This window comes from Rhinolophus sinicus, linkage group LG02, assembly GCF_036562045.2.
Source record: "Rhinolophus sinicus isolate RSC01 linkage group LG02, ASM3656204v1, whole genome shotgun sequence".
Lineage (NCBI taxonomy): Eukaryota > Metazoa > Chordata > Mammalia > Chiroptera > Rhinolophidae > Rhinolophus > Rhinolophus sinicus.
The window spans coordinates 161,192,595-161,204,746 of NC_133752.1; the positions used below are offsets into that span (position 1 = coordinate 161,192,595).

At 35.6% G+C, this 12,152-nt stretch overlaps 1 protein-coding gene across 2 annotated transcripts in view; it reads right to left on the reverse strand.

Annotated features, from left to right (window-relative positions):
* Positions 1-12,152, reverse strand: part of FAR2 (fatty acyl-CoA reductase 2) — a 135,276-nt gene that overhangs the window by 18,404 nt on the left and 104,720 nt on the right. For both annotated transcript variants that reach the window (XM_074325862.1, XM_019737199.2), the window contains 2 exons: positions 7,751-7,928; positions 6,410-6,454 (listed from right to left, as the gene is read on the reverse strand). In XM_074325862.1, coding sequence (XP_074181963.1) covers positions 6,410-6,454; positions 7,751-7,928 — 223 coding nt within the window. The remainder of the gene's footprint in view (positions 1-6,409; positions 6,455-7,750; positions 7,929-12,152) is intronic.

Sequence of the window (12,152 nt, forward strand, 5' to 3'; positions counted from 1 at the left end):
AAAAGTGAAGGGTTGGAGTAAGATATTCCATGCAAATGGAAATGAGAAGAAAGCTGGAGTTGCAATACTTATCTCTGACAAAATAGACTTTAAAATGAAGAAAATATTAAAAGACAAAGATGGACACTATATAATAATAAAGGGATCAATTCGACAAGAGGATATAACTCTAGTAAACATCTATGCACCCAACATAGGAGCACCTAAATATATAAAACAGATATTGACTGACATAAAGATGGAGATCAACAGTAACACTATCATAGTAGGGGACTTCAACACACCTCTGACAACAAGGGACAGGTCTTCCAGACAGAAAATCAATACGGAAACAACAGCCTTAAATGACACATTGGACCACTTGGATTTAACCGATATTTTCAGAGCATTCCACCCCAATGCTGCAGAATACACGTTCTTCTCAAGCGCACATGGAACATTCTCCAAGATAGACCATATGTTAGGCCACAAAGCAAGTCTGGATAAATTTAAGAAAATTGAAATCATACCAATTGTCTTCTCTGACCACAGTGCTATGAAATTAGAAATGAACTACAGGAAAAAGACTGGAAGACACACAAATTCATGGAGGCTGAATAATATGTTACTAAACAATGAATGGGTCAAACAGGAGATCAAGGAAGAAATCAAAAGATATCTCGAGACAAACGAAAATGAAAATACAACGACCCAAAATCTATGGGATGCAGCGAAAGCAGTCCTAAGAGGGAAGTTCATAGCACTGCAGGCCTACCTAAAGAAACAAGAAACATCACTAATCAACAGTTTATCTTCACACTTAAGGGATCTGGAAAAAGAACAACAAAATAAGCCCAAAGGGAGTACAAGGAAGGAGATAATAAAGATCAGAGCGGAAATAAATGAAATAGAAACCAGAAAAACAATACAAAAGATCAATGAATCCAAGAGTTGGTTCTTAGAGAAGATAAACAAAATTGACAAACCTTTAGCCAGACTCATTAAAAGAGAGAGAGGACCCAAATTAATAAAATCAGTAATGAAAGAGGAGAAGTGACAACAGACACCGCAGAGATACAAAAAATCCTAAGAAATTTCTATGAGCAACTGTATGCCAACAAATTTGACAACCTGGAAGAAATGGACAATTTCCTAGATGCATACAACCTCCCAAGGCTAACTCAAGAGGAGACAGAAAACCTGAATAGACTGATTACCACCAAGGAAATTGAATCAGTAATCAACAATCTCCCAACAAACAAAAGCCCTGGACCAGATGGCTTTACAGGTGAATTTTACAGAGCGTTCCAAAAAGAATTGTCACCTATTCTCCTCAAACTCTTCCAAAAAATCCAGAGAGAGGGAAGACTCCCAAACACTTTTTACGAAGCCACTATCACCCTGATCCCAAAATCAGACAAAGACACCACAAAAAAAGAAAACTACAGGCCGATATCGCTAATGAACATAGATGCAAAAATCCTCAACAAAATACTAGCAAACAGAATTCAGCAATATATTAAAAAGATTATACACCATGATCAAGTGGGATTCATCCCTGGCATGCAAGGGTGGTTCAACATCCGCAAATCAATTAATGTGATACACCACATTAACAAAATGAAAAATAAAAATCATATGATCATATCAATTGACGCAGAAAAAGCATTTGATAAAATTCAGCAGCCATTCATGATAAAAACCCTTAAGAAAGTGGGAATAGAGGATCATATCTCAACATAATAAAGGCCATATATGATAGACCCACAGCTAACATCATACTCAATGGGGAAAAACTAAAACCATTCCCTTAAAATCAGGAACAAGGCAAGGCTGCCCACTTTCTCCACTTCTATTCAACATAGTGCTGGAAGTTCTAGCCACAGCAATCAGACAAGAAAAAGAAATAAAAGGCATCCAAATCGGTAAGGAGGAAGTAAAACTGTCATTATATGCAGATGATATGATACTATATTTAGAGAACCCTAAAGACTCCACCAAGAAACTATTAGAGCTGATAGATGAATTTAGTAAAGTAGCAGGATACAAAATTAATATTCAGAAATCAGTTGCATTTGTATATACCAATAATAAAACATCAGAAGGAGAAATTAAAAAGCAATTCCATTTACAATTGCTCCAAAGACTATAAAATACCTGGGAATAAATTTAACCAAAGAAGTAAAAGATCTGTACTCAGAAAATTATAAGACACTGAAGAAAGAAATGAAAGAAGATACAAATAGATGGAAACACATACCATGTTCATGGATAGGAAGAATTAATATAGTTAAAATGTCCATACTGCCTAAGGCAATATATATATTCAACGCAATTCCTATCAAACTACCAACGACATTTTTCACAGAAATAGAACATATAATCCTAAAATTTATATGGGATAACAAAAGACCCCGGATATCTTCAACAATCTTGAGAAATAAGAACAAAGTGGGAGGTATAACAATACCTGACTTCAAATTATACTACAAGGCTACAGTAATCAAAACAGCATGGTACTGGCATAAAAACAGACCCATAGATCAATGGAACAGAATAGAGAGTCCAGAAATAAATCCATGCCTATATGGCCACTTAATCTATGACAATGGAAGCAAGAATGTACGGTGGGGTAAAGACAGTCTATTCAATAAATGGTGCTGGGAAACTTGGACAGACACATGCAAAAAGATGAAGCTGGATCACCTCCTTACACCACATACAAAAATAAATTCAAAATGGCTTAAAGATTTAAATGTAAGATCTGAAACCATAAAATTCCTAGAAGAAAATATAGGAAGAAACTTCACAGACATTACCCGGAGTAAGATTTTTACTGATATATCCTCACGAGGGAAGTAAGAGGAAAAATAAACATGTGGGATTACATCAAACTAAAAAGCTTTTTCACAGCAAAGGAAACCATCAATAAAACAAAAAGGGATCCTACTGATTGGGAAAATATATTTGCCAATGATATATCTGATAAGGGGTTAATATCACAAATTTATAAAAAACTCACTCAACTCAACTCCAAAAAAACAAACAACCCAATTAAAAAATGGGCAGAGGACATGAAGAGACATTTTTCTAAAAAGGACACACAGATGGCAAACAGACATATGAAGAAATGTTCAACCTCACTAACCATTAGAGAAATGCAAATAAAAACCACAATGAGATACCACCTCACCCCAGTCAGGATGGCTATCATCAATAAATCAACAAACAACAAGTGCTGGCGTGGATGCGGAGAAAAGGGAACGCTGGTGCACTGTTGGTGGGAATGCAGATTGGTGCAGCCACTATGGAAAACAGTTTGGAGATATCTCAAAAATCTGAAAATGGAACTACCTTATGATCCAGCAATCCCACTCCTAGGTATCTATCCGGAGAAATCCAAAACTCCAATTCAAAAATCTTTATGCACTCCTATGTTTATTGCAGCACTATATACAATAGCCAAGACCTGGAAACAACCGAAATGCCCATCAGTAGATGACTGGATTAAGAAACTGTGGTACATTTATACAATGGAGTATTACGCAGCCATAAAGAAGAAAGAAATCTTACCATTTGCAACAACATGGATGGACCTAGAGAACATTATGTTAAGTGAAATAAGTCAGAAAGAGAAAGACAAATACCATATGATCTCACTTATATGCGAGTCTAAAGAAAAGAATAAGTGAATGAACTAATCAGAAACAGTTTTGGAAACATGGAGGAAAAACAGAGGGTTGCTAGAGGGCGGGGGTGGGGATAAGGGGAAGGTGAGAGGTTTTGGGAACGTACAGAGGGATAGTGGATGGGGAGGGGGTTCACACAGTGTGAGGGATATAAATGATAAATGTCTAAGTTTTGCTTTGTCTTGTGCACCTGAAACTAATTAAAAAAAAAAAACTTCATTGAAATAGAGGCAGTGATCACAAAGGCAGTGATAGAAGAAAACATGCTATACAGAAAGGTTAACAAATTTCAGCTTTAAATTTGAATTATGATTGCATGTTTATTTTCAGATCATAAGGAATTTTTAATGTCAATTTATTATTTCTTTTGAATTCTGGATGTTGGAGATTTTACTTAGGTAATTTTCTTTAGATGTTATTGTTGCAAAAAGATAGGAGATAAAAAGTTATATATTTCTTAAGACAGTACAAAGCACAGAAAATGTTGAAAGTCTATCCAGTTTTAATAGAATTTTTGCAAGTGATCATTTTTTTTGAGAATAGCTTTTTACTGAATTAGTCTAAAATATACTTTTGAAAACCATAAGGATTTTTCTCCAACATGAGAAAGAAGCTTAACAAAAACTGTGAAAAGAAGTTAAATATTGAGTTGTCTTAGATACAAGAAACACTAAAAAAAAAAGAACTTTACAAGTATAATCACAGCGTTTTATAATAAATTATTTTAACTCAGGGTCCAAATGGAATTAACCTTTTTAAAAGTAATTTACTAATAGATTTATTCATAACAAAACTTATTTTGTAAAATTTAATGTGATACAAACTAAAGAAAAATTCAAAAAACTGTCAGCAATATTTTGTCAAATATAGAGTGATAGCATATTTGGAGACCATAGACTTTAAATAATTGAGAATCATCAAGAGCAGAGATGCAATTGCCTTGAAATTGTTAAATTGAAATTAAGGGACAAAGGCAAGATGCAAGAAAATCAAATTGTTATATTTTATCATGTCTTTGTTTTTATTTCATTGATATATTAAATAGTATTTGAAATAAAATAGAAATGATTCTGAAACATCATGAAAAAAAAAAAAAAAAAAAAAAAAAAAAAAAAAGAACTAAGGTTTTCCAAATTTCCTATTAATACTTTTTTTTAAAAATTTAACTTTACCAGTTCTTAAATGATATTATTTTCTGCTAGTGCTTACTAACTTGCCAACAACAGCAGACACTAAAAGTTTAAGAAATATTTATTTTAAAAAATTAATAAAATTCTACTATTTAACAACTTTGTTATTACTTGGGAAAAGGCCACCATTATTTACTTTTCGTTCAGTATCTTAGTTCACCTCACAGATCACTGATGTTACGTAGATGCAAGAATCGGGAGTTATTCACATTAATAAATAAGTCATGCCAACAGATAAATGTCAGTTAATAAATAAAAAGTTGTTTATTGATTTTATGAAGCAATTGATTATTTATACCCTCCATACTTCCAACATTGGTTTGCAGCATTTAGCACTTTTGTATGTTCCTGATTTCTGTTTTCTTGTAACTGATTCCCTTTCCTTTGGACATAAGAAAATTTTATACAATTTTGGAAAATTTTAGAAAATTTGAATAAGTGTGCAGCTTTGTAAACAATGTGATGAAACACACTCTAGTGTCATGTTAAAATAATTATGTTCTAAATTACCAAATGCTCACCCTCAGCTAAGCCTTATAGAAGCAAGAGCTGAAGGCCGATAGAGAACAAAAAGAGAAGCTGCTAGAAAAAAGAAAAAGAAATCAGAAAGAAGTTCATTTTTACTATCTTTGACAAGTAGTCATAATTCACTGTCTTATATTTGTATTTTAGTTCATGTCGGACCTAGCTCTGATAAGAGCAGAGGCAGAGTTTGAAGCACAAGAGTTCTAGTAAGAGTTCAGGTCAGTTAGAAAATTGAATTCCTTTTCATTGTCCTAAAGAGTAGAGCTGTGGTCTGGTCCTAAAACGCTTTAGTGTGACCTGTGAAGCACCACAGCTCAGACCGGATAGATCTTGACTGCAGGGAGATGCGCGCAAAGGGCCTCTTACCTAGAGGAATCATTGACGTTTCTCCTCCTCTGTGAGAGGTTTATTGTTGAAAAGCATTTCCTATATCAACTTCTATATTTGAAAAATTTATTCCAATTGGTAGTTCTCTTTCATATATACAGAGGCTGCCAAAAATATGTATACCCATTTTAAGAGATGTCATCTTAAAATATGTATACATTTTTGGTACCCCTGGTATATGTTAATAACTAGTTATTTATGTGTTTTATATATGTGTATATATAAAGTCTCTATACATACACACATAAACTCTTGTATGTGTTTTAGAATCAAGAATTTAGTATGATTTTTATTGCATCCCTCAACTCGCAGCAAGAAGTAGGAAACACCCCCATCTTGTGGTAACTATAGGGAAGTGCAGACATTTTCCTCCATGCTCAAAGATTTTCCAAAAATAAAATTCCTAAATAGTAATTGATATCACAGTACCTCTGTTTTTCTGATAATAAAACCCACAAATAAAAGTAGTTTCATCCTGCCTCTATTTTCCAATCAGCAAAATTAAGAAAAGTTGCTTCAATTGTAGTTAGTAAACTAACATTTATGGTTTTGGATCAATGAAGCTGAGACAACACTAAGCATTTTCTTACTATCCCTCCACTACATTTCAAGGAGTTATTTCCACATTATCATACATACCGCAATAATGAGCCCACTAGGTCCATTTAGGTTGTCAACCCAACCCTAAAAAAAAAGAAGAGAAAGAGGAGATCTATATTGATTACACGTCAGAAAATTGTAGTACCTTACAACTGGAACATCTGCAGTCTAATATTAATAAATTTCAAACAAGGGCACTGAGACACCAGTCAATACAACTGTCTAATGCAGTATTTCAGATCACAAACAAAGGTCAATGGCAAAGTACTGGATATTTCTGCACTTTATTTGTGCAAAAATTAAAATTCTGCCAGCAGGAGTCATGGATGGTTTCGAGTTGGTTTAATGACATCTTAGGGGCTAAATTAGACCTTGTATTACTATCATAATCTGCTTAACAATTCATCAACCATTATTTTTCTCCACCTGGGGCCTGATTTTGTCTCCTCAGGGGAACATTTGAAACATGATTTCCGGGAATTATCCAGTTCTTGAGAATTTTAGGAGTCATAGCACCAATACTATCTCTCTATATATTTGTATTAGCTTGCTTAGGTATGTTAGAGGAAAGATTATGTTTAGGAGCAGTTACAGGAAAATGTCTTTTTGAGTTTTTCTCCTACACCCTAAGCAAGTCAGCTGACTTTATTATGTCTTTTATTTTTTTTAATCTGTAAACGTGAACATGTGAGTGTAACATGGGAGAGGAGGGAGAAGATGAAAGGATTATATGTTGAAACTTTTACTAGGGACCAGGTACTGTGCTACATACTCCTCGTACATTGTCTCATTTGGTCAATTCTCCAAAGTGGGTGGTAATAACCCAGGTTTACAGATGCGGCAAGTCAAAAGGCTGCACTTTCAGTAAGTGATGGAGCTTGAATTTATCTGGTCCTAAAACTTCACAGAATTGCTTCAAAGAAGATGGTGTAATTCCAAATACTTTGAAAAGGATAAAGGAGTATATAGAGACAAAAATTATTACGTATTCCTAAACTGAGACCCTTCTGTGAACTTTATGATTCCTGTTTACCCTGGCAGTTGCCATCAAGAGCATTTTGGTATATTTAAACTATAATGGGAAAGGCAAGACATTAAACTATCTCCCATGTATGTTTTAAGACCACAGTTAATGAGAAGCTAGTTTAAGATCTCCACCCAACTCTAGAACAGCTGGTGTAAATCCCAGAGGAGACTTATGATGGATAAATCCTGAACCAAACGTGGAATTTGCCCTAATATAATGGGTTCGTGTTTGATTTCCTGCACTCAGCTATACATCCTGAGAAGAGAGAGACAGCGAGTGAGAAAAGACATCAGAAAGTAATTGGACTAGAAGGATGCAACTTGGAAGCAAAGAATTCATGTGAATGCGCTTACTGGGAAAGGCTCCTGCCAGGTTGCTCCAACAATGGAGGGCCTTACGATGGCAATGTTTAGGTTCCTGCTCTCCTGCTGCACCACCATCTCTCCCAAGGCCTTGGTGTAGGTGTAAGTGTTGGGCCGATCCCCAATCAGCTTGGGTGTGATCTCATCAATGATAGCATCGTCTAACCACCTGAAAGTAGTCAATGTAAAATAGAATTCTAGCAGCGTATGTTAGACAACAGACCAAAGAAAAACTGTGAGATACAGATAATCAAACAAAACTCCCACTTTTTCTAGCTTGAGTTCTGGAATTCAGAGTAGTGACGGGATGCTAGGGATGAGTGTGTACCTGGCCAAATCACACATGTTGGATGAGCTCTTCACTCTCCATTGTTAGCCGAATCTTACCAGTAGAATCCTACTTCTTCCCACCCAGATAAATGTAACAGCTTTTCAGTCTACTACTTTATTACATATAGTCGCTAATTATCTTAAATTACTTGCTCTCCAAAAGGTCATAAGTACACATTCATTGAACACATTCGTGAGCCCAGGAGCATGTTAGGTGCTGTGTGCATGTAGTTTAGAGTCTCTCATCCAAGGTGCTTCTGTGGCAGTGCCACTCATTCCATGTTGTCCAGTTAAAACCTAATGCACCAATCTTGCAAATTTCAGCTTTTAATTTTGAAAACTCCATCAACAAACAAAAGAACTACATCTGACAGCTTACAATCTGCTTTAGCAAATCACATATGAAATGTGTTTTGAAGGTCTGTTTTGAGTCTATGCTAATAACTTGGTAATTATTTCTAGGGAAGTCTGATGTGCTCTCATAACTATTAATAGTGTGTCAAGCGGCGTCATTATAATACTCTGAAGCTGTTTTAATAGAATTATTATTGAATACCTCTACTTACAAGAACACATGTATTATTAACAACTGACAGACCATCTTTTCATTAGAGATGTCAGAACCATTTTGAAAATCCCAAAGTCTATCTGTACTTTTGAAGAGAGCAATAAATACAATTACTGTCAATTAAATATTTAGTGTTTCTCTTATCTGGCAGATCTAGCTGGTTAAAGTTTTGATATAATATAGTTTGAAAAAAATTAGGCTACCTATATGGGCTAGAGGGATTTTATAATCAATAGAGTTGATATCTGTATTCCTTTCTTATAGGACAGAGCTCAGTCATACTATTCTGAGGGTAGAAAAATCTTAGTTGTGACCACTTTGCTCCCATGACAATTTGTTAAGCATTTAAGATGTGCTCATGCCACGACTTATTCAGCAGCACAATTTTAATCACTCTCCATTTTAATAACTCTCCTTTGATTTTAACGTGCAACCTGAACACTGTCTATAATTTGAGTTTTCTCTTTGCTGCCACTAGTGCTGCGTGTTTTCTAGATAGCCAAATGCCTTTTGATTTAAATTGAATAGGGAAAGATTGAGAAGTTCCTAGAATTAAAAACAATCCCAAGTACTTAGAAAAATACAAGCTCCTCCAAGTAGTGGTATATGGCCACTTGAGATTTGGGAGGAGAGTGGGATGCTGCAGGCACCTCTCTGTCTTTAGAATAACATTACCTTTACCTCATCTTATTTGTGGGTCAACAGTAGATTAATTAACATAAGACCATTTTCTTTCACTTGCAAAAACATGCAGGTTACAACAACCTGGTCAGAAGACATACAGCCTAATTTATTTCAATAAGGCTGCAGAGAAAAAAAATCTAAGTGAACATCAGACCCTAGTAATGCACTAGGATTATATGTCACATGGCTGGTACCAGTTGCTGTCGCTGACAGGTGTTGAGCACAGAAAGGATGATACTTAGAGGCTTTATCAAGTTGGAAGAGTTAGCGTCTTAAAAATATTGGTTTCATAGGTTTCTAAGAACACATATGCAAAAGAAGTTGTAATATTCTGTAGATGGTTTGCCGCCACTATTCAGAGCTCCACTTGTATTCTAGTGTATTGGCTTCTTGTTGCCTCCATTTTTACTTGTGTAAAATGGCAATAATGATATCTTTGTAATTATTATAATTATATAAACATCTAAATGTTCAGGTTACCACGAGGACACACAGGAATATTCACAACTGCACTTAAAATTATTTGGTAAAACAAAATAAACCAGTAAACCTAAGGCACATTAAAACAACCAGGGAACATATATGTACACAGGTAATAGGTGGTTTTAAAATATCTTTTCTAATACAGCCAAAGAGACCATCGCCTGCGACGTGCAGCCACCTCCTGAGTTCTCAGAGATGAGTCTGACACGCATGCACACTCATTCGTTACAGTGATGCCCTTTTTAGGATCTGTAATCAGTTCATGCTCTTCTTTACCAAACTTTGATTTGCTGCTGGGGTTTGTTCTCAGTTTGTTTTTAGAACAGTAAATAAGTTAGCGTGAAAAAAGATACCATATAAACCAAAGTACATTTCTCAAATTAACCCAATGGCCTTGGGTGTACTCAAGATGTTTTGATCCCCTAGTTCCCATATTCTAAACGTCTACTTAAACTGATTCAAAAGAACCAAACAGTTATTAAAGGATTCAGAAAATAAAAGAGTGTGTATGCATGTGCTGGGGGGGTGTGGGGTGGCACACACACCTACAATTTCCTCTAAATATTACTCGCATTTTGGTTTTAAACTTACTGAATCAACCTCCTAATATCATTAATAATTTCATAATTTACGTGTTTACCAAATTAAATAACGAGGAATTTTCCTCCTAATTTTCTTATTCAACAAGCAGGGCAAGTCTACTGGTGTATCAGGAAAAGCTTTCTGGAGAGTAAGTGCTGGATGCACTGCCTCACGGTAACATTAGCTCTCTCCTTCTCTCATCTGGATCACGTCCATCCCTTGATTATTGCAATTATCATGCCATAGGTACTTGCTCATGTGTCTGTTTCTCCACTTTACCATGAGTCCAGGACAGCAGCGATTATGGTTCTTTGTTTTTTATCTCGGTGTCCAGTCACTTTTCCTCTCGCAGGAACCAGCTATTTTTATTTTATTCAGTCAGTGGGTACTTTCCCATATGACAGTCTTGATTGGCCAATTTATATTCTGTATTGGGTTTTGAGAAGCTGAACTGGACAATGACAGGAAGGAATGGGTGAAGTCAGCAAGAGGTGAGGCTGCAGGGAGACTGTGTGAAAGGAAGAAAGGACGAAATAAAATTGGAAGTTCAAGTATCCCGTGGCTGTGGTGAAACGTGTTGAGAAGCTGAAAGGGTGGATGTTGACCCACTTCAATTTGGCAGGGTTGGCTTCCGAGTAAACTTAACTGGCTTCAGAGTACATTTAAACTTTTATTAGGGAGAAGAAATGTGTACCTGAGCCTAATGCTTGTGGTGAACTGACCTCTGTATTTTCCTCCAGACTTTTATTGGGCACTTATTCTGGCCTCCAATGGCCTGACAACATGAAAATTATTCCGTTTGTTTAAGAAACAATCTATCCCTATTCTGATTTGTATTTAAAGCCTGGTAATATTAAAAGTACATAGAATTTTAAATTGTCAACTACTTAGATGCCACCTTGAGACTATACAATCTTGAAAGTAAAAGCACAAACGCTAAAATTAGCTTTTTGCTTTCCCCTAGAATGGGTAAACTGTCTTAGTGTTAACAATGTCATTTTCAGCACCAAGAAAACTACTTTCCCACATTCGACCTCCTTTCATATTTTCCAAAGGGCCGTTATTAGGATGCCATTGTCAGCTGCGGGCAGCTTTCATCTTGCCTGCGTCTCATTCTCTACCGGCGGCTCTCTGGCCACAGCAGACTGCTCGTGATCAAGAAAAACTACGTATAGTGTCAGATGGGTACTAGACTTATCAGGGGGATCACGACATAAATTATATAAATGCCTAACCACTATGCTGTACACCTGAAACTAATATAAAATAATACTGTCAACTATAATTTAAAAAATATATCTAGTCATGGGATGTAAAGTACAGCATAGGGAATATAGTCAATGGTACTGTAGCAGCTATAGATGGTGTCAGAGGGGTAGGAAACTTGCGGGTATTATCACTTTGTGAGGGGTGTAAATGTCTAATCATTATGTTGTTTTGTACACCTGAAACTAATACAAAAATGAAATCAAATCAAATGATGAGCGAGAAAAAAAGAAACACCTTTTCACATGGCAGATTAGCTGTGTCTTCTTCTGACTTGGTAGCTTCAAAAGTGTGAATTTTAGTAGGTACAAATCTATCAGGAACTTTTTATTCAATTAAAGCATCTAGAAATTGAAAGACAACAGAAGGTGAGGAGAATGGGGAAAAGAGGCTAAGAGGCTGATTATTGGAATACAAATGCACCCCACTTCAAATGAAAACTGCTAAATGAAAAAGCACTTTAAAACACTAGTTTCCAAG